The 22,724-nt window shown below is 46.8% G+C and overlaps 1 protein-coding gene across 1 annotated transcript; it reads left to right on the top strand.

The window, feature by feature from the left end:
* The first annotated feature begins 10,765 nt into the window (after positions 1 to 10,765).
* Positions 10,766 to 17,545, top strand: LOC139312027 (zinc finger protein 420-like). The gene is made up of 2 exons (XM_070936550.1): positions 10,766 to 11,466; positions 16,052 to 17,545. Exons 1-2 carry the CDS (start codon positions 10,775 to 10,777, stop codon positions 16,908 to 16,910), a joined length of 1,551 nt encoding a protein of 516 aa, XP_070792651.1. The 5' UTR covers positions 10,766 to 10,774; the 3' UTR covers positions 16,911 to 17,545.
* The last annotated feature ends 5,179 nt before the right edge of the window (positions 17,546 to 22,724 follow it).

Below are 22,724 nucleotides of genomic sequence, written 5' to 3'. Positions count from 1 at the left end.
GACCTGGAAAAAGCTGCAACTGTCTTTACTTGGAAGAATAGCAGCAGTTAAGATGAATATTTTGCCAAGACTTCTGTTTTTGTTTCAAATGATTCCGGTGCTTAAAAGTGATAAACAATTGAAAGTTTGGCAGTCTGGTGTGAATAAGTTTGTCTGGAACGAGAAGAAGCCGAGAGTGAAACTGAAAATTATGCAAGATGTTCCAGAAAGAGGAGGCCTTAAACTCCCAAACCTACAGTTATATTATGATGCTGCAGCTTTAACTTTAACAAGTGATTGGTTTGGAAGTAAAAAGACTGGAATACTAAACGCAGAAAGTTTTGATCTCGAATTTGGATGGCATGCTTATTTATTTTATGACGACAAAGTAGATAAAGTATTTAAAAGCCATATACTTAGAGACTCCTTGATGAGAGTTTGGAAGAAGCACCGACTCAAATGGGATTACAAAATACCGCTATGGCTGGATCTTGGTCATACTTTGTGGAATACAAATATAATGTCACTCGGGGGGTTTTTATACAAAGAGGTTCTTTTTACAGATGCGGGCAGATGGCAGCTGAAGACATTACAGACACTGTTGGATGAAGGACTTAATCTAACTTGGTTACAATATAATCAATTACAATTGAGATGGAAAGAGGACCAAAAAACTGGTATTATGTTGCATGAGGAAGAATTGGTTAGACATATAAAAGAGAAAGGTCCAATGCATATTAAAAGGCTTTATAATGTTTTGCTAGAAAGGGATTCAGAAACCGAATTAGTTAAAGATTGTATGATTAAGTGGGCACAAAATTTTGAAGAACCAGTGATGTTGGAAACATGGGAAAAAATTTGGGTTCAGAATGTTAAATTTACACAGTCGCAGAATCTGAGGGAAAATTTCTATAAAATGTTTTATAGATGGCATTTAGATCCCAAAAAGTTGTCATGTATGTACCCTAATGTTCAGCCAAAATGTTGGAGATGCGAATGTTTGGATGCTACGTATTATCATGTTTGGTGGACCTGTAGGAAAGTTAAGGCTTTTTGGATAAAAATTTGGTGGGTCATGCAGAATGTTTTGAAGAAAAAAATTCAGTTTTCTCCACAACTGTTTTTATTGGGTATAGTTAAGGGTTTTACATTGGGTGAAACAAAATTGATATTGTATATGATAACGGCAGCAAGACTGTTGATAGGTAAATACTGGAAGAATGAAGCTTTGCCCACTATCGAGGAATGGACTGTGAAGATGGCCAGTTTTGCAGAGATGGCGAAGATTTCAGCGTATTTAAAAGATTGTTCACAAGAGACTTATGAATGGGAATGGAAAAGGTGGATAGAATATGTTCAGAACAAATATCAAACTAGAAAGTATCAAATAGCTTTTATTTGAAAATAATGTATTAGAAATATTTTAATGCAAAGGGATAAAGAGGAAAAACTTTATAGGGGGAGGGACGGGTTCAGGCTTATATATTAGTGTCATTAGTTATGAGTAAGTAATAGGGAAGTCTGGGGGGGGAGGGTTAGGGAGGGTTAGGGAGGATGGGAAGTTTGGGGCGGGAGGTGGGGGGTGAAAAAGGGGGTGAAAATGTAATTGTAAAACTTTTGCAATAAAAAAAAAAAAAACTAAGAGGATGGGATCAAGCCAGCCCAGCTAGATGGAACAAGTGTGTCTTCAGGGCCCGATGAAAAGTCCGGAGGTCTGATATCGTGCGTATCTCGGGGCAGGTCATTCCAGAGGGCAGGCGCTGCCACAGAGAAGGCTCTCCCCCTGGGGGTCGCCTGCTGGCACTGCCTGGCCAATGGCACGCTGAGGAGGCCCTCTGTGTGTGAACGAACCGGTCGGTGGGAGGCTATCGGCGGCAGAAGGCGGTCTCGCAAATACCCTGGCCTTAAGCCATGGAGTGCTTTAAAGGTGGTCACCAACACCTTGAGGCGCACCCGGAAGACCACAGGAAGCCAGTGCAGCTCACGCAGGAGAGGTGTTATATGTGAGCGCCCCGTCACTCCCATAATGCCCCGCTCGGCCGCGTTCTGGACCAACTGCAGCCTCCGGGTGCACCCCAAGGGGAGCCCCATGTAGAGAGCATTGCAGTAGTCCAGGCGGGAAGTGACGAGTGCTTGAGTGACCGTGCGTAGGGAGTCCCGATCCAGAAAGGGGCGCAACTGGCGTATCAGGCGAACCTGATAAAAAGCCCCGCTGGCCACGGCCATCATATGCTCTTCTAAAGACAGCCGTGGGTCCAGGAGGACGCCTAAGTTGCAAGCCCTCTCCGTGGTGGCCAGTTATTCGCCCCCAATAGCCAGCGATGGCACCAGCTGGCTATATCGGGACGCCGGAAGCCACAGCCACTCAGTCTTGGAAGGGTTGAGTCGGAGCCTGTTTCTCCCCATCCAGGCCCTCACGGCCTCCAGGCACTGGGACATCACTTCAAGGGCATCGTTGGGGTGGCCTGGGGTGGAGATGTACAGCTGAGTGTCGTCAGCGTACTGATGGAACTCCACCCCAAAGCCACGGATGACCTCGCCCAGTGGCTTTACATAAATGTTGAACAGAAGGAGCGAGAGGACTGACCCTTGTGGCACCCCACGAACAAGGTGCCTCGGGGTCGACCGCTGCCCCCCTGTCAACACGGATTGCGACCGGTCAGAGAGGTAGGAGGAGAACCACTGCAGGACGGTGCCCCCCACCCCCAGCCCCTTCAACCGGTGCAACATGATACCATGGTCGATGGTATCAAAAGCCGCTGAGAGGTCTAACAGGACCAGGATAGAGGAACAACCCCTATCCCGAGCCCTCCAGAGATCATCCACCAACGCGACCAATGCCGTTTCCGTGCTGTACCGAGGCCAGAAACCAGACTGGAGCGGGTCCAGATAGACAGCTTCATCCAGGTACCGGGGAAGCTGCCGCGCTACCACACTCTCAACAACCTTCGCAATGAAGCGAAGGTTGGAGACTGGACGATAGTTAGCCAAAATAGCCGGATCCAGGGAGGGCTTCTTGAGGAGGGGCCTCACCACCGCTTCTTTCAAAGTGGTGGGCAGGATCCCCTCACTCAGAGAAGCGTTAACAATCCCCTGGAGCCAGCCTCGTGTAACCTTCCGGGAAGCCAGTACCAACCAGGAGGGACACGGGTCCAATAAATATGTGGTCGCGTTCAGCCGTCCCAGGATCCTGTCCACATCCTCAGGAGCAACAGGATCAAACTCCTCCCAGATAACATTCTCAAGACCTGCCTCTGTCATCCCGTCTGGACTTACCCAGTCAGAGGCCAAGCCTTCCCGAATCTGAGCGATCTTGTCATACAGGTACTGCACAAAGTCCTCAGCTCGACCCTGCAAGGGATCATCCCACACTTCCAGATGGAGGAGAGAGCGGGTCACCCTAAACAGGGCGGCTGGGCGATTATCTGATGACGGGATAAGAGCGGCAAAATAGCTAGATTTCGCCGCTTTTATCGCCACTAGGTAGGTCTTAATATGAGACCTCACCAGTGTTCGGTCGGATTCGGAGCGGCTGGTCCTCCAACTACTCTCCAGGCGTCTTTTCCGGCGCTTCATCTCCCTCAGCTCCACAGAGAACCAAGGAGCTAGGTGAGTTCGGTGCCGGGTCAGAGGCCGCAAAGGCACGACACGGTCCAAAGCCCCGGCGGCCGCACTCTCCCAGGCAGCCACCAGGTCTTCAGCCGAATCATGAGCCAGAGTCTCAGGAAATGGGCCAAGCTCTGTCTGGAACCTATCAGGATCCATCAGGCGCCTGGGGCGGAACCACCTGGTCGGTCCCGCCTCCCTGCAGCGAGGTGCAGCGGTTGCAGTAGCGATGTGGGCATCCCTGTGAGACCCCAAAGGACAGACTAGGGCTAGATCATCCTAGAGAAAAAAACTTATGGATGTGATGGCTAAGAGTGGAAAACATTAAAAAAAGAAGAAAAACACCTTAGAAACTCCTGATGTCTGTATTTTCAGCCTCACGTCACTAGGGGGAGCTCTAACAACACGAGCGTCTGGCAATCCGTCAATATAATAGCGGTATCCTTGGTGGCTGAGATCCGACATTCAACTGGAGGGGGCGCAGCTGAGGTGAAAGGCGTTAAAACCAGCGAGTATTGAGGAGAGGAGAAGAGCAGAGGAACTTCCTCTTCCGGCTCCTCCATGGAGTCGTGGAGAGTGGAAGTCCTGCTCTTCCCAGGGTGGAAGCAGCAGCAGCTGGAAGGTGAGCTGTAGGCAGATGGGAGGAGAAGCCTGGAGCAAGTGAGGCTCTTTGGTTTCCTCCAAGGGGTAGATGCAGAGGAAGCAACGAGGCTGAAACTTGGCTGCTGCTGCTGCTGCTGCATGTTATTTCTCTCCCCAAATGTTTTTATCCTTTTGCTGCATGATTTTAAATTGCTGCCTGTGATTTTTTTTTTTTTTTGGCTTGGAAATGGGAGAGACTATAATTGAAAGGGGACATATGAAGAAGAGTTGCAGATTTGGGAATGGCTTAGTCTAGACCCGTGATGGCGAACCTATGGCACGTGTGCCACAGGTGGCACGCGGAGCCATATCTGTGGGCAGACGAGCGTTGCCCTAGCTAGCTTCAGTGCGCATGCGTGCGCCAGCCAGCTGATTTTCGGGCCCTCCAGGCCCACTGGATCCAGAGGCTTTCTAGGAGCGTAGGGCGTTCCGGTCCCACGGAAGTTGGCAAACAGGCCATTTCCTGCCTCCGGAGCGCCTCTGGGGGGATGGGGAAGGCTGTTTTTGCCCTCCCCAGTCTCCTAGAAAGCCTCTGGAGCCTGGGGAGGGCTAAAAATGGGCCCACTGGGCCCACCATGCCATCGCATGCCAAAAAAAGGGGGACCACGGGGGGCATGCATGCGCGGAGGGGAGGCACATTGATTTATGGGTGTGGGCACGCACGCGTGTGACACCCCCCCCTGGTGCTGCCCCCACTTTTGGCACGTGACAGCAAAAAGGTTAGCCATCACTGGTCTAGACCAGTGTTTCTCAACCTTGTTAGCTTGAAGATGGGTGGACTTCAACTCCCAGAATCCCCCAGGCAGCAGCGCTGGGAGTTGAAGTCCACCATCTTCAAGCTTCCAAGGTTGAGAAACACTGGTCTAGACCAGTGGTGGGTTCCTCCCGGTTCGCGAGAGCCGGTAGCGGTGACAATGTGACGTCACCGAACCGGTTCTCTGTCTTCGGGAGCTGGGCCCTCCCGCCCGCCCCAGCATTATGCCGACCTTAAATTTCTTATTTTTTTGCCCAGCTGAGAGGTGCGGCAGAGCGGATTGCCGCACCTCAGCTGGGCAGATTCGCAATGCGCCTGAGCAAAGCGCAAGTTTGGCACGCAGGCAAGCAAACCGAGCATGCGCATGGCGATCGCGCACAAAGTGTGCGACCGAAGAGGTGATCACGCGTGAAGCGTGAGCACAAAGAGAACCAGTAGTAAAGCTGGTTAGAGCCCACCCCTGGTCTAGACTTAGAGAAAAGAAGGACTAGGGAGGACATGATAGCAGTATTCGAGTATTTGAGAGGCTGTCACAAAGAAGAGGGGGTCAATTTATTTTCCAAACCTCCTGCAGGCTGGACGAAAAACAATGGATGGAAACTAATCAAGGAGAGAAGCAACGTGGAATTAAGGAAGAAACTTCCTAATAGTGAGGACAATAAGCCAGTGGAACATCTAGAAATTCCATCTAGAAGTTGTGGGTGCTTCATCACTGGAGGTTTTTAAGAAGAGACAGGACAATCGCTTGTCTGAAATGTTATAGGGTCTCTTACTTGAACAGGGGGTTGAGCCAGAAGTACAAAGACCCTTTGACATCTGGGAGATTTAAAAAATCCTTATTTTTCATAACTCTCACCTCTCTCTCTCTCTCTCTCTCTCTCTCTCTCTCTCTCTCTCTCTCTCTCTCTCTCTCTCTCTCTCTCTCTCCCTCCCTCCCTCCCTCCCTCCCTTCCTCCCTCCCTCTGTCTTCATGTAATACTTGATTCTTTGACATGTTGTTTTCCTGGTGAGGAGTTTCGTGAGCAAGGTAGATGCTTTAAATATTAAATAGAGCCTGGTGGCGCAGCAGACTAATAGCCTGTTATTAACATTCAGCTGCCTGCAATTTCTGCTGGTTCGAATCTCTCCAAGGCTCAAGGTTGACTCGGCCTTCCATCCTTTCTAAGGTAGGTGAAATGAGGACCCAGTTTGTGGGGGCAATAAGCTGACTTTGTATAAAAATATACAAAAGTATGAAGGCTATTGCTTAACGCATTGAGTCTCCAGAGAAGGGCGGCATATAAATCAAATTAAAAAAAAAAATATTGCATAGGATTTGGACACCATTTTTTCTCTTAGTGTCCCCATCTTTCTAAAATTAGATTTAAAAAAATTGAGAAAATGCACTTCTGGCATGTTTTGCCCACTGAAATACACACAGATTTTCTACATACATAATTCATATGTGTGTATTTCTGTGTGTATATGCATGCATATATCAATCAGATTACAGCCGGAAGGGACTTTGGAGGTTGTCTACTCCAACCCCCTGGTGAAGCAGGAAACCCTTTACCATTTCAGATAGGAGGCTGTCCAGTTTTTTCTTAAAAACCTCCAGGAATGAAGCACCCACAACTTCTAGATGGAATTTGTTCCACTGGTAAATTGTCCTCACTGTTAGGAAGCTTCTCCTTAATTCCAGATTACTTCTCTCCCAGATTAATACATGGTTTCTTGCCTTGCCTTCTGGATGCTTTGAAAATAAGTTGACTCCCTCTTCATTGTGGCAGCCCCTCAAATACTGGAATACTGCTATCGTGTCCCTCCTAGTCCTTCTTTTCTCTAGACTGGCCATACCCAATTCCTTCAACCATTCTTCATATATTTTTGTCTCCAGCCTCTTAATCATCTTAGTTGCTCTTTTTTGCATTTGCATCCTTTTAGAGCATGGTATCAAACTCGCAGCATCACGTTGCTGTCGTGTGATGTTTCATGATGTTGTTCCCCTTTGGGGAGCTGGGGTGGGAGGTTATCTGTGACCTCAGGGTTACCTGGGTAGTGCAAATGGATGAGTAGTTTTGGAACTGCTGAAATGACTGTGTTGTAGACTGGAGATAGATGATGTCATATCCCTCCCCCTCTGTTGAGAGAGGGCTGTTCAATTTTGAGGCCTCGAAAGAGGAATTCAGCAGTTCCAAGAAGGCTCCACACCCATTTCTACTACCCAGATGACTCTGAAGACACAGATAAACCTCCAAGTGCCTCACCAACTCTCCATCTGTCTGCAAGGAATATAAATCGTTCCATTCCCCACCATCCAGTCAGAGCTGAATAAGCTTGGAGGAGAAGTGAAATGTCTTCAAAGAAAAACAAGAAAGTCCAGTTGCCTCCTTAAAAAGCACTTTTGGGACAACCATGATCTGGATGACTGAGAATCTCCATAGATAATTGGTCTCCAGTTTTCTGGGTCTGGTTTTTATTATTATTATTATTTTTTGAAGATGGTAACCACATCAGCTCTTTTCCGATCCTCTAGTACAGTGATAGCTAACCTTTTTGCTATTGCATGCCAAAAGGGGGGGGATATGGGGGGGTCACGCATGTGTGTGCGCACACCCATAATTCAGTGCCCCCCCACGCATGCATCCACGACCCCCCCCCTGCTCTCTCCCTGCTTTTGGCACGCAGTGGCAAAAAGATTACTGGTGGGCCTGGTGGGCTTGTTTTTTCCCCTTCCCAGGCTCCAGAGGCTTTCTTGGAGCCTGGGGAGGGCAAAAATGTCCTCCCCCACCCTCCCGGAGGCTCTCTAGAGTCCAGAAATGGCTGTTTCCCAACTTCCAGTGGGCCTGGAAGGCCCGAAAATCAGCTGGCCAGCACACGCATGCACGCTGGAGCCCAGCCAGGGCAAAGCTCGCATCCCCACAGATATGGCTCCGCGTGCCACAGATTCGCCATCACGGCTCTAGTAATTCCCCAGTGCTCCAGGATGTTTTAAAGATATGGTACAATGGTTCTGAAATAACATCTATCAGTTCCTTCAGAACTCTGGGAAGTGATTTATATTCATCAAGATCAATCAGATAGGTGTCCTCTTTTTCTTGCTTATTTTAATTTTTATTTCTTATCTGTCTTTTACGGTTATGTTTTTGGTAGGTTGGGCTATAGTTTCATTTTGATAAAGACTGATGCAAAGATAAGAGTTAAGCATCTCTGCTTTCTCTCTACTGTCTGTTAACAGTAACAGAGTTGGAAGGGACCTTGGAGGTCATTGCAACTATCGCCATCTGCTGGTCTTTTATCTGAATAGCACAGACCCGGAGCAGAAAGGCGGAGAGATGTAGTGATCTTTTATATATAATGCAACTCCACCTTTTCTTTTGTTAGAGGAGATCAAGTTTCTGTTTCTTTTGAACAGTTTGTATCCCTCTATCAGGACATTCCAGTCATGAGTTTCATCCCACCAAGTTTCAGTAATGGCAACTATATCATATCTGCCTTCATGTACTAATACTTCAAGTTCACCCTGTTTGTTCCCTAAACTTTTAGCATTGGTGTATGGGCATTTGAGTCCTTTATGGGTCTTGGATATGTTTCTTTTATCTCTTACTTTGTAACTGGGATTTACATCCTTTCCATCAGTCTCAATCAACTTCATTATGTTTTAATTCTTTTTATTTCTTTCTCTTTATTCCCTATGTCCGTGATGGCGAACCTATGGCACGGGTGCCACATGTGGCACGCGGAGCCATATCGGTGGGCACGTGAGCTCAGCTCCAGCACACATGTGTGCGCCAGCCAGCTGATTTTTGGCCCTTCTGGGCCCACCAGAAGTCAGGAAACACACTGTTTCCGGCCTCCGGAGGGCCTCTGGGGGGGGCATTTTTGCCCTCCCCAGGCTCCTAGAAAGGCTCTGGAGTCTGGGGAGAGCAAAAAACGGGCCTACTGGGCCCACTGTGCTATCACGTGCCAAAAGCGGGGGAGAGCACGGGGGGCGGGGCGCATAGAATTATGGATGTGGGCACATGTGCGTGTGACCCCACTGTGCTCCCCCCACTTTTGGCATGTGATGGCAAAAAGGTTAGCCATCACTGCCCTATGTGATTGGTTATTTAGTGGTTTTTGCTTGGAATTACGTTCTAAAGGTCGTGAAGATTGGCTCTCCCTCCCCCTCAATTTCAGTTTAAAGCCCTTCTGAAAAGATGAGCCAGTCATTTTCCAAATATATTCTTTCCAGTTCTTGTGAAGGTTCACTCCGTCCCTTGCCAGCAGCCCTTCATGTAAGTAATGCAAATCATGGTCTAGGAAGCCGAAGTCCTGTTGACAACACCAGTTTTTAAGCCAGTAGTTCATTTCTAAAACAATTTGCGGGAGCATCATTGGATGTTGGCCTTTTGTTGGAAGTATAGACGAAAACACCTCTTATGCTCCTACTTCTTTTAACTTTCTTTCCTAGGTATTCGTCATCTCTTGTTTTCAGATTCATTGTTGTGTCATTGCTCCCCACATGTAGGAGAAGAAAGGGATTGTAAACCACGGGGTTGATTATTTTAGTGATATACCATTTCCCCCAAAATAAGACATCCCCTGATAATAAACCCAATCAGGCTTTTGAGCACATGGCAATAGGGCGAAGCGCTTATTTCAGGGTTCAAAAAAATAATAAGACCAGGGTCTTATTTTTGAAGAAACACGGTAGAGTAGTAGAGATGTAGAGTAAAAGAGATATGTGTGGTCTATTCAAGTTAAAAAGAATTTTATGATTCAGTCAATATTTCAACATGAATCCTGCTATTCTTCTATACGCCAAATGAATCATAGTTAATGTTAGAGCTTAAACTAGAATTTTGATGCTTCATGGTAATATTTGGGGATGTTTTTTTGCTGCTTCCACATATTATGCAGCCATTTTTTTTATACAATAATGAAACTAATCCATTAATATGAATCTTACAGACAAAAAGCCAAGAACAGCAATCTGGAGAACAGAAAATGAGAAGCAGCCTTAAAATGCAAAACAAACCATCAATCAAGATCTTTTCTACTTTCTTCAGGCAGTGTAAAAACTGCTCTTATCAGATGACAAACAAGGGAGAGAATAACGAGCAGTTTTGAGCTGGAATAAACAGAGAATATGGAACTCAAGGAAATATTACATGGGACGTGAAAGGGGATAATTTCCAAATAAAAAGTAGGAAGTACCTGGAAGTCAGTGGGAAGGAAAAGGCCCAGATGGCCAAAATGGGCAGGCATCAATTAAAGCCTTTGAAGAAGGAAAGAGCGGCATAAATCAAAGAACCTCCAGGTAAGAGATCAGAAATATTGTTGGCCGCCTCAAGAATCCAAGAATATTAGTGTTGGAAAAACCCTACAGACAGCTTATTGTTTGTAAATCACAGCTGATTATGGGAAGAGGATCCACCCAACGAAAATCCATAGAAATGTTTGGCGTATAGCAAAAGCTTTAATCAGAACAGCTTTCTCATGATTCGTGGAATGATTTCTACAAAAGAGAAGCTCTACCAGTGCTCCCAATCTGTTATGTTGAAACACGAGATGACGACCATGGGGAAAAAACCACATGAGTGTCCAGATTGTGGGAAAGGTTTCAAGCAGAATTCTAAGCTGGTGCTCCATCAGAGGACTCACACAGGAGAGAAACCATTTGAGTGTCTGTATTGTGGCAAAGGTTTCAGTCAGAATTACAACCTGGTGATACACCAGAGGACCCACACAGGAGAAAAACCATATGAATGTCTGAATTGTGGCAAAGGTTTCAGTCACAGTTCCTCCCTGGTGAAACACCAGAGGACTCACATGGTAGAGAAATTGTATGAGTGTTCAGATTGTGAGAAACGTTTGAGTTGCAATACCCATCTGATGGTACATCAGAGCATTCTCACAGGAGAAAAAACCTATGAGTGCCTGGATTGTGGGAAAAGTTTCAGTTGCAATTCCTACCTGGTAGAACACCAGAAGAGTCACATGGGAGAGAAACCATATAAGTGTCCAGATTGTGAGAAAAGTTTCCAGCATAATTCCAAGCTGGTGATACACCAGAGGACTCACATGAAAGAGAAACCATATAAGTGTGAGGATTGTGGGGAAAGTTTCAGTCAGAATTCTTTCCTGGTGAAACACCATAGGACTCATACAGGAAAGAAACCATTTGTATGTCTGGATTGTGGCAAAAGTTTCAGTCAGAATTACTACCTGGTTATACACAAGAGGACTCACACAGGAGAGAAACCACATAAGTGTCCAGATTGTGGAAAATGTTTCAATTGGAATTCCGAGCTTGTGGTACATCAGAGAACACACACAGGAGAGAAACCATATAAGTGTCCTGATTGCGGAAAAGGTTTCAATCGAAATTCTAACCTGGTGGTACATCAGAGAACTCACACGGGGGACAAACAGTACCAGTGCCCAGATTGTTGTAAAAGTTTCACTCAGAATTCCTACTTGGTGAAACACCAGAGAATTCACACAGGAGAAAAACGATATGAGTGTCTCTTTTGTGAGAAAAGTTTTATTCAGAATTCCGACTTGGAGATACATCAGAGGACTCACACAGGAGAAAAAACACATCAGTGTCCGTTTTGCTGGAAAGGTTTCCTTCGTAAGTCCGGGTTGGTGATACACCAGAGGAGTCACACAGGAGAAAAACCATATGAGTGTCCTGACTGTGGAAAAGGTTTCATAAGGAATTCCAGTTTAGTGATACACCAGAGAACTCACACAGGAGAGAAACCGTATGAGTGTCCAGTTTGTGGGAAAGATTTTGGGACCAGGTCTAGCCTTATAAATCATGTAAGGTTACACACAGGAGAGAAACCATATGAGTGTCCAGATTGTGGAAAATGTTTCACACAGAATTCAATTTTTTTCATACACAAAAAATCACACACAAGCCAAAATTTGATGCATTAATTTCTTGCTTGATTCTTTTTAGTCAAATGTGTCGTAGTATCAAAATATGAGGGGGGGGGAGATGTGAGCTTTCTTTCTCTGGCCCAGTGCTGCAGTTTCCTTTCATGGAGTCGAGGTGCTGGGCCAGGGAAAGCAAGCTTAGATCTGTATTAGGTATATTTGCCGCCTTGAGGTATTTGTACATATCATAAAGGGGGATATAAATATGTATAAGTATGTATGATTTATTTTAAAAATGTATATCGCAGCCCAATTCCTGTTGACTTTGGGCAGCTTGCAGCAATAAAACCCTACTACAGAAATCAATAAACCCTACATATTGCAAATGGCAAAATACAAAGCCTCCACATTTAAGATGTACTTGCCCTGCAAGTACAGGTAATGCTCGAGTTACAAATGTAATGGAGCCTCACCATTCTATTTGTAACTTCATTCGTAGGAGTGAATCTCGTACGTTGAAGTTTTGTCTGCTTGTAAATGCGGCGTTTGGAAACTGAGTGATTCGCTCCATTTTCAAATGCCCCATTTGCACACAAATGAAGCTTCTAATCTCCGTCAGGTCTCTGGGTGAAAAGTGTCCCGGTGGTGGCGGAAAGGAGATGGTGGATGGAGAAGCAGGAGACAGGCACCGTAAACGCTTTTTGTGTGGAGAATAAAAGTTTCTGGGGTCCATGAACTCACGAGAGTTCAGGCACCCAGTTTCTGCAAAAGAAGATGGGGGTGCCAGAACTCTTGTGATATTACAGCACTGAGAGTGGAGAGGAGAGTTCTATTGACTCTCCTCTCCCTCAAAGGCAAAGAAACCTTTGAGGCAGAGTGGAGCCAGATCTTGTTAGTCTGGCGTGGCAGGATGGGAGAGGGAAGCAGTTGTGGGGAGAGGGGGGTGGGAAATAGGTGTGAATGTTGCACACCCTCTGCAGTCTTCATAAGGCCGAACAACTGCTGTGGCGCTGCAACATTCGTAATTTCGGGACTTGATCGTAAACACTAGGGGGCATTTATCTCGTAACTTCGAATGGGCGCTAAATGAATGAATGCTCGTAAATTGGGGATTACCTGTATAGGACACTTTTAGCAAGGTTGATGGAATTTTGATGGTCAGGGAGCTCCAAAAAAGTCCACGACTGCCTGTATATAATTAGATATGTTAAAAAGGAGGAGCAAAAGGCTTGAGCCACGAGATCCCAAATTGAAGAGGCCAAGATTCAGGCCCTCTTTTACCAATACCCACTGGAACCAGCCATGGAGGCAGAAGTAGAACCACAGTAATAAAGTGCCTCCCATTTCCTGTCTCCAAAGCTGGTCCAGAAGGATATCCTGGTTGATGTATTGAAACCTGATGGGAGGTCTAAGAGGGATATAATGGTTGTAGTCCCATCTATCTCAAACCCTCCAAAAGTCCATGATAATTGCAACCAATACCGTTTTGGTGATGTGCCCTGGCCTGAATCCAGACTGAGAAGGGCCCAGGTGTTTTTCTCCTGCACAGCCCTTTCTCCAGGTGGCAAAGTCAGAGCTGGAAGCAGAGGGTGAATTGAACTCCCAGGCTGCCAACCTTTCATTGCCCTCTTCAGCTGCACTTATAAAAGATCTTAATCTGCAGCAATGCCTTGAATTCCTCTGCCAGGAAAACCTCTCATGATTTTATTATGCATTACAAACGGCTGTTGAAGGTGTAAAGCGCGGGGATGGGGTGGGGAATTACGCTTCCAGCCCTTTCTTGAGCTTGGAAAAGAAATATGGGTAGTTCTCAATTTGCGACAGGAATTGGTGCCAGAATTTCCATTGCTAAGCAGGGGTGGAGCACCAATAAGAAATACCGAGCTTGTTAGCTGAACATGGAAGTAAATGAAAATAAAATCACAGGGGCGAGGGGTCAAGCTTCGTTCTTACAGCTTCACTAAGTTACAGAGGCAGGTTTTTGAGAAGTTATCCTGCTTCCCTCCAGAGGAAAAACTGTCTGGAACCAAGGGAGGAGGACTTTCCCACCTTCCTATTTGCACATCATTTCCAGCCCCACCCCACCCCCTCCAAAGGGCGCTTTCCTTTGGTTTAGTGGCCGTTCCTTGCAAACGAAGCTTTGGGCTCAACTCCAGGGACAATGAATACCCACTTGGGCGACCTGAAAGAAAAGGTTTGGGGATGGAGCCTCAGGGAGAAAAGCTACCGATGAGCTCGATGAGAGTCGAATAGGACTTGATGGCACACAAGGAAGAACAGAATCCATGAGAATATCTTCAAGCGCCTTAGGGTAGATAGAACGAGCGTGGTCTTCGGCCTTTCGTCGCCAGAGGGCGCCCTACTCGCGTCCAGGAATAAGGTACGGTACAGCGGCGGCAGAGGTATTCTAGGGAAGGAGCAGAGGCTGGGCTGGAACGGGTTGATAACGATAGAGTATTGTATTCCTAGAGAGTTCATTGATTCGCCCTGGGGCCGTATTCCTAGAGGGGATGTGGAGGAGAGGAGGCGAAGGACAGAGGAACTTCACCCAAGGATAATGGCGTCGGCGGAGCCTCTTGTGCCGCTTGGAGGGTGGAAGCGGCTGCTGGGAGGTGAGTGGAGGGAAGGTCGGAGGAGAAGCCGGGAGCAAGTCGGGCTCTTTAGGTTCCTCCACGGGGTATGAAGCAGAGGAAGCAACGAGGTTGAAACATGGGGGCTGCTGCTGTATATTCTTCCCCCTCCCCAAATTTTATTCCTCTGGGGATTTAAAATCTGCTGCCTGTGATTTTCTGCTGGGAGGTGGGAGATTTTTTTTATTATTTTTTTTTAAATTAGATTTATATGCCGCCCTTCTCCGGAGACTCAGGGCTGCTTACAGTGCGTTAAGCAATAACCTTCATACTTTTGTATATTTATACAAAGTCAGCTTATTGCCCCCACAATCTGGGTCCTCAATTTACCTACTTTAGAAAGGATGGAAGGCTGAGTCAATCTTGAGCCTGGGGAGATTCGAACTTGCAATAATTGCAGACAGCTGAATGTTAATAACAGGCTTTTAGTCTGTTGAGCTATCCAGGCTCCTGGATAGCTATTTTAAAGGCTATTTAAAGAAATATTTATATGTTTTTTATAGTTTTTAAGCGCCCATCAGTTTCATGGGCAATGCGGATGCTTTAAATCTTGCATAGCATTTGGGCACCATTTCATCTATTATTGTCTCCACCTTTGTAAATTTAAATAAAAAGTTTGTGTGGATGCACTTTTGGGACATTTTGCACACTTGATACATATACATTGCCTACATACATAAATTCATAGGTTTTTATCTCTGTGCAGAGAGGCGTGCATATTTGTGTGATCTATCCAAGCCAAAAAGAGAATATTGTAATTGATTCGATATTTGAGCTTGGATCTTGCTAGCCTTCTATATGCCAAATGAATCATAATTAATGTTAGAGCTTAAACTACGATTTTAGTCTTTGTTTTTCCATGTTAATATATGTGGGTGCTTTTCCTGTTTCACATGTTCTGCAGCCATTTTTTAGACAATTAATGAAACTAACTCATTCATATGAATCTTACAGACAAAGAGGATGCCAAGGAGATTACTGTGGAAAACAGAAACCGAGAAGCAGCATTAAAAAGGAAAACAAGCCATCAAACAAAAATTTTTCCCTTCCTCTGGAAAGTGAAAACCTCATTTCATTCCTCAGCAGATGAGAGACAAGGGAGAGAATAACAAGAACAACCTTTTGAGCTGGAAAAAATAGACTTTATGAAAGCATTAAATGAGAAGGCAAGGAGGATAATTTCCAAGTAAAGAAAAAGTGGGAAATTCCTGGAAGTCAGTGGAAAGGAAAAGGTCCCTTGGATAGCCAGATTGGGCAGGCATTATTTGAATTCTTTGAGGAAGGAAAGAATGGCTTGAATCAAAGAACCTCCAAGTAAGAGATCAGAAATATTTTTGGCTTCCACAAAAATCTAATAATATGAATGTTGGAAAAACAACACAGACAGCTTAATGTGGGGGGAAAACATATTGTAGATCACAGCTGACTATGCATAAGAGGATCCACCAAATGAAAAGCCATAGGAATGTTTGGAATGCAACGAAAGCTTTACTCCGAAAAGCTTCCTCATGATTGATGGAAGAACCCTATTGGAGAGAATCTCTACCAGTGGCAAAAGGATTACAATGCGCATACATGTAAGACAAAAGAGGACTTGCACTGGCGAGAAACAGTTTGAATGTTCTGATTGTGGGAAATGTTTCACATGGAATTCTGAGCTGCTGATACACCAGAGGACTCACACGGGAGAGAAACCATATGAGTGTCCAGATTGTGGGAAAAGTTTCAGTCAGAATTCCAATCTGGTGAGACATCGGAAGACTCACACAGGAGAAAAACCATATGAGTGTCCAGATTGTGGGAAAAGTTTCTGTCAGATTTCCTACCTGGTGAAACATCAGAGAACTCACACGGGAGAGAAACCATATGAGTGTCTATATTGTGGGAAAAGTTTCAGTCAGAATTCCCACCTGGTGGAACACCAGAGGACTCACACAGGAGAAAAACCATATGAGTGCCTGGATTGTGGGAAAAGTTTCAGATGGAATTTCCACCTGGTGGAACACCAGAGGACTCACACGGGAGAGAAACCGTATAAATGTTTAGATTGTGGGAAAAGTTTCAGTCGGAAGTCTCACCTGGTGGTACATCAGAGAACTCATACCGGAGACAAACGGTATCAGTGTCCAGATTGTGGGAAATGTTTCGCTCGGAATTCCCACCTGCTGATGCACCAGAGAACTCACACAGGAGAAAAACCATATCAGTGTCCAGATTGTGGGAAAAGTTTCAGTCAGAATTCCTACCTGGTGAGACACCAGAGGACTCACACAGGAGAAAAACCGTATAAGTGTCTTGAATGTGGGAAAAGTTTCAGTTGGAATTCCAATTTGGTGATACACCGGAGGACTCATACAGGAGAGAAACCATATGAATGTCCGGATTGTGGGAAAGATTTCAGTACTAGGTCTAGCCTTATAAATCATGTAAGGTTACACATAGGGGAGTAATCATTCAAATAACCAGACTACAGACAGTGTTTCGCACAAAATTATTCCCTTATCACACACAAGAAATTCCATCTGAGGGAAAATTTAATGTGTGTAGAGGAATCATGAATTTTGTTTCTTTTCTCTCATTGGAAGCTCAGCTGAACAATTAACTATTTAATTTTTTTTGCATGATTCCTTTTAGTAAAACATGTCTTAATATCAAACATGAGAGTGGAATAGAATAGAATAACAGAGTTGGAAGGGACCTTCTATGCCATCTAGTCCAACCCATTGCTCAAGCATGTTATCCTATACCTGTGATGGCGAACCTATGACAAGGTTCATAGCAGCGACCCTGCCCGAGCTACTCGACGTCATTGCCGGGGTGGCGGTTGATACCCCCAGACTTATTGTCATGGGGGATTTCAACCTTCCATCCGCGGGTGAGGCGTCAGAGGCAGCTCGGGAGTTCATGGCTTCCATGACGGCCATGGACCTGACCCAGTTAGTTCAAGGCCCCACTCACATAGGGGGACACACTCTGGACCTGATTTTTGTCTCTGGTCAGTGGTTGAATGATCTTGGTAGAGGGGACCTAGATATTAAACCCTTGTCATGGACAGATCATTCGCTCCTCCAACTAGACTTTCCTACCGCCACCCCCCCGCCGCAGGGAGACGGAGCCAACTAGATGGTTCCATCCCAGGCGCCTGATGGAACCCGAAAGGTTCCTGACGGAGCTTGGGCCGTGCCCTGAGACCCTAACACACGACTCGACTGAAGAGCTGGTGGCCGCCTGGGAAAGGGCGGCCGCTGGAGCTTTGGACCGCGTCGTGCCTTTGCGGCCTCTGACCCGATGCCGATCTCAACTGGCTCCTTGGTTTTCTGAGGAGCTGAGAGAGATGAAGCGTCGGAAAAGACGCCTAGAGAGCATTTGGAGGACTAGCCAATCCGATTCCGACCGCACACAGGTGAGGTCTTATATCAAGACCTACCTAGTGGCGATAAAAGCGGCAAAGTCTAACCACTTTTCCGCTCTTATCGCATCTGCAGAGAACCGCCCAGCCGCCTTGTTTAGGGTGACCCACTCCCTCCTCCGGGGGGGAGTGCGGGAAGATCCCTTGCAGGGTCGTGCTGAGGATTTTGTGCAATTCCTGCACGATAAAGTCGCTCGGATTCGGGATGGCTTGGACTCCGACTGGATGAGTCCACGGGAGGAGACGAGGGCAGGTCTTGAGAATGTTACCTGGGAGGAGTTTGATCCTGTGACTCCCGAGGATGTGGACAGGGTTCTGGGTAAGATTAGTGCCGCCACGTGTTTATTGGACCCGTGTCCCTCCTGGTTGGTGCTGGCCTCCCGGGAGGTTACACGAGGCTGGCTCCAGGGGATTATAAGTGCTTCTCTGAGTGAGGGTGCCTTTCCTGCCGCCTTGAAAGAGGCGGTAGTGAGGCCCCTCCTCAAGAAGCCTTCCCTGGACCCGGCTGAATTAGCCAACTATCGTCCAGTCTCCAACCTTCGTTTTGTGGCGAAGGTTGTTGAGAGCGTGGTGGCACGACAACTTCCCCGGCACCTGGATGAAGCTATCTATCTAGACCCGTACCAGTCGGGCTTCAGGCAGGGGTACAGCACTGAAACGGCATTGGTCGCATTGGTGGATGATCTCTGGAGGGCTCGGGACAGGGGCTGCTCCTCTGTCCTAGTCCTATTAGACCTCTCGGCGGCTTTTGATACCATCGATCATGGTATCATGCTGCAGCGGTTGAGGGGGTTAGGAATAGGGGGCACCGTTTTGCGGTGGTTCTCCTCCTTCCTCTCCGACCGCTCGCAGTTTGTGTTGGCAGGGGGACAGAGGTCGACCTCGAGGCATCTCGCATGGGGAGTGCCGCAAGGGTCGGTCCTCTCGCCTCTCCTGTTCAACATTTATGTGAAGCCGCTGGGTGAGATCATCCGTGGTTTCGGGGTGAAGTGTCATCTGTACGCTGACGATACTCAGCTGTACATCTCCACCCCAGACCACCCCAACGATGCCCTTGATGTGATGTCCCGCTGCCTGGAGGCCGTGCGGGCCTGGATGGGGAGGAACAGGCTCAGACTCAACCCCTCCAAGACCGAGTGGCTGTGGCTTCCGGCGCCCCGATATAGTCAGCAGGTGCCATCGCTGACTATTGGGGGTGAATCTTTGCCCCCCACAGAGAGGGCTCGCAATCTGGGTGTCCTCCTGGACGCACGGCTGTCTTTAGAAGAGCACATGACGGCCGTGGCCAGGGGGGCCTTTTATCAGGTTCGCCTGATTCGCCAGTTGCGGCCCTTTCTGGATCGGGACGCCTTGCGCACGGTCACTCACGCCCTTGTCACCTCCCGGTTGGACTATTGTAATGCTCTCTACATGGGGCTCCCCTTGAAGAGCACTCGGAGGCTCCAACTGGTCCAGAATGCGGCCGCGCGGGTGGTTATGGGTGCAACTCGTTGCGCCCACGTGACACCCCTCCTGCGCGAGCTGCACTGGCTCCCAGTGGTCTTCCGGGTGCGATTCAAGGTGTTGGTTACCACCTTTAAAGCGCTCCATGGCATAGGACCCGGGTACCTTCGAGACCGACTTCTGCCACCAATAGCCTCCCACTGACCAGTCCGCTCCCACAGAGAGGGTCTCCTCCGGGTGCCATCAGCCAAGTTATGTCGGCTGGCGACACCCAGGGGGAGGGCCTTCTCTGTGGGAGCTCCAGCCCTGTGGAATGAACTGCCCCCCGAAATACGAAAGATTTCCGACCTCCGGGTGTTTCGCTGCGCTCTGAAGACCCTGTTGTTCCGCCAGGCAGGGCTATTAACATAACGTTTTAAATTGGGGTATTTTAAATTTCTGGGATTTTAATTGGAGCCTAATGATTTAATGATTTTAAATTTTAAATTGTTGTTGTGTTTTTTGTGTTTTTAAATAGGCTGTACACCGCCCTGAGTCCTTCGGGAGAAGGGCGGTATAGAAATAAAATTATTATTATTATTATTATTATAAGTGTGCCAGAAGAGGCACGCAGAGCCTTCTCTGTGGGCATGCAGGCTGTTGCCCCAGTTCAGCTCCGCTGTACATGCACGTGCGCCTCCCACTGGCCAGCTGGTCTTTAGGTCTCTGCCGTGCATACACGAGGGGCGGGCAAGGAGGCAGTGCACGCACGCTCAGGAGAGGCGCACGCATGGGGGGTGTTGGGACGCATGGGGGGGGCTGCAAGTGCATTGCATTTTGGGGGTTCAGGCGCGCACACGCGCTTTGGGTACTCCAGTCTGAAAAAGTTTAGCCATCACTGTCCTATACCATTTCTGACGAGTAGCAGTCACATCTCTCCTTGAAAGCCTCCAGTGATGAAGCACTCACAACTTCTGAAGGCGAGTTGTTCCGTTGGTTGATTGTTATCACTGTCTCAGAATGTCTCCTTATTTCTAGGTTGAATCTCTCCTTGATCAGTTTCCATCCATTGTTCCTCGTCTGCCCTTCGGGTGCTTTGGAAAATAGACTGTCCCCCTCTCTTTATGACAATCCCTCAAATATTGGAAGACTGTTGTGTCACCCCTGGTTCTTCTCTTCACTAGACTGGCCATGCCCAGTTCTTCTAACTGTTCTTCGTATGTTCTAGCCAGGAGGCCTCTAATCTGATTTGAGCTTCCTTTTTCTTTCTTTGTTCTTCGTTTCTCTTTCTTTTCTCTAACCTTATCTGACCTTCCTTTCTCTGGCCCAGTGCGGTCGTTCCTTATCACGGAATCAAGGGGAAGTGCTATGCTGGGCCAGAGTAAAGGAGCTTGCATCTCTTGTTATGTATGTTTGCCGCCTTGAGTTATTTCTACATATAATAAAGGATATAAGCATGTATGTATGTATGTATTTTTACTTAGCATGAAAATATGTATGGCAGCCCCACTCATAATGACTCCACATGGTTTACAGCAATAAAACTAATACAGAAATCAATAATCCCAATATATTTCAAATGGCAAAATGCAAATCCTATATATTTAACATTTACTTGCCCTGCAAAGAGAAGGCACTTCTAACAAGGTTGATGGCATTCGGGTGGTCATTCGGATTCCAAAAATGTGATTCAATTTATAAGTTAACCAGGCCTCCTGGCCTTATTAATTATATTCATGTCAGGTGCCATTCTTGCCCAAATCTGGTTATCTTTCTCCTTGCAAGGAGTTAAATTGGAGAAGTTCACCGCAGGTTTAGCAGCATATCAATTTGATAATTAAAGAAATGCATAGATCTTCAGAGCCTCAAGCAACCTGCAGATGGGCAACCTCAGTAGCACCATTTTCCAGATTAATCTTTTTCCTTTGATTTATTTAAAATATTTATGTAGCCATCCATGTTATAACAAACACTGGCCAGCTCCCAATCAGTAATTAACTTAACCATATTAAAACTAAATGCATAAAAACAAACACCTGGCTCCCAATCAAGCTTCTGATGCACAGGCATCTCTTTTTAATCCCAGTGTTTAGGGGGAAAGCTACATCTTCTTTCCTTTATGGAAGACTAGGGGGATAAAGGCCTTCCAAATGTCAGGGGGAAGAGTGTCTGATAGGGCAGGAGCTGCAACGGAAAAGACTCACTTCCTAGCTCCTATCAGATGGTAATATTTAAGGCAAGGGGCTAGGAATGTGTCCACCCTATCTGACCTGGTAGAACAGGCAGATGGGAAAATAATAAAGGTGGGAAACTAGTGACGTGCCCTGGTGGCTCAGTGGTTAGAATGCAGTATTGCTGGCTGACTCTTCCCACTGCCTGGAGTTCGATCCTGATAGGGCTCGAGGTTGACTCAGCCTTCTATCCTTCTGAGATTGGTAAAATGAGGACCCAGATTGTTGAGGACAATATTCTGACACTATATACCGAGAGAGCTATAAAGCACTGTGTGGTGGTATATAGGGCTAAGTGCTATTGCTATTGTTATAATAAATAGCTTTAAAGGTGATGACCATCTTCAATTGCACCTTAAAAAACGAATCCAGTGAAGCTTGCGTGACAAATATGTTACATGGGCAACCTAGAAGCCTCCATTATTGTGTGCACTGCTGTGTTCTGGACCAGTTGAAGTTTCTAGTTGGCCCATTGGTCCAGTGCGGTAAGCCAAAACTAGGTGAACAAGGCATTAATGACCTGTGTGCAAGGCCTCTTAACTATCTGAAGTTTGATCACATGACCATGGGCATGCTGCAATGTGAAAAATGGCCATGTCAATTTTCTATGCCCTTGTAACTTCAAATGGTCACTGACTGAAATGTTGTAAATCAAGGACGACCTGTACATAATTGGGTATCTCAGAATGGATGGCCTCCCCGAGCAGTTTCATGTAGATGTTGAAAAGCAGCAGCCAAAGGCTTGAGACCCGGGACACCCCAATTTCAGGGGCCAGGACTCTGTTCCTCTTCTACATGATGATGTTCGTCCATTGTGTTCGAAGAGGACCTTGACATCTAACGGTTGTGGGCTGTCAACGGTTTGGTTGCAGGTGGCTGGTAAGGCCTATACAGGCACGGGATGTTCTGCCACATGTTGGGCAGATATGTGTAGGCACCATTGTTGCAGCATTTACAGCTCTGGCTTTGCGGAGTGCTTGCTCCTCTTGTGCTGTGGATGTTTCTCTGTCTTTAAATGTCCGGCAGTGGATCAACGTCCGCCATGTCAATCGATCTTGTACCAGGGTTTCCCAGGAGGTGATGTCGATATCCAGGAACTTGAAGGAGGCTTTCAACCTGTCTATCGCTTCCTTTGTCTCCCGTGTGATCGCTTACATTGAGACAACTCACCATAGAGGAGCTGTTTAGGGATGCGATGGCAT

The sequence above is a fragment of the Pituophis catenifer genome, unplaced genomic scaffold, assembly GCF_029215685.1.
Source record: "Pituophis catenifer annectens isolate HBS135680 unplaced genomic scaffold, rPitCat1.0.hap2 SCAF_2, whole genome shotgun sequence".
Lineage (NCBI taxonomy): Eukaryota > Metazoa > Chordata > Lepidosauria > Squamata > Colubridae > Pituophis > Pituophis catenifer.
Note: the sequence above shows the minus strand (reverse complement) of the source record. Positions and strands in the feature narration are given on the sequence as shown.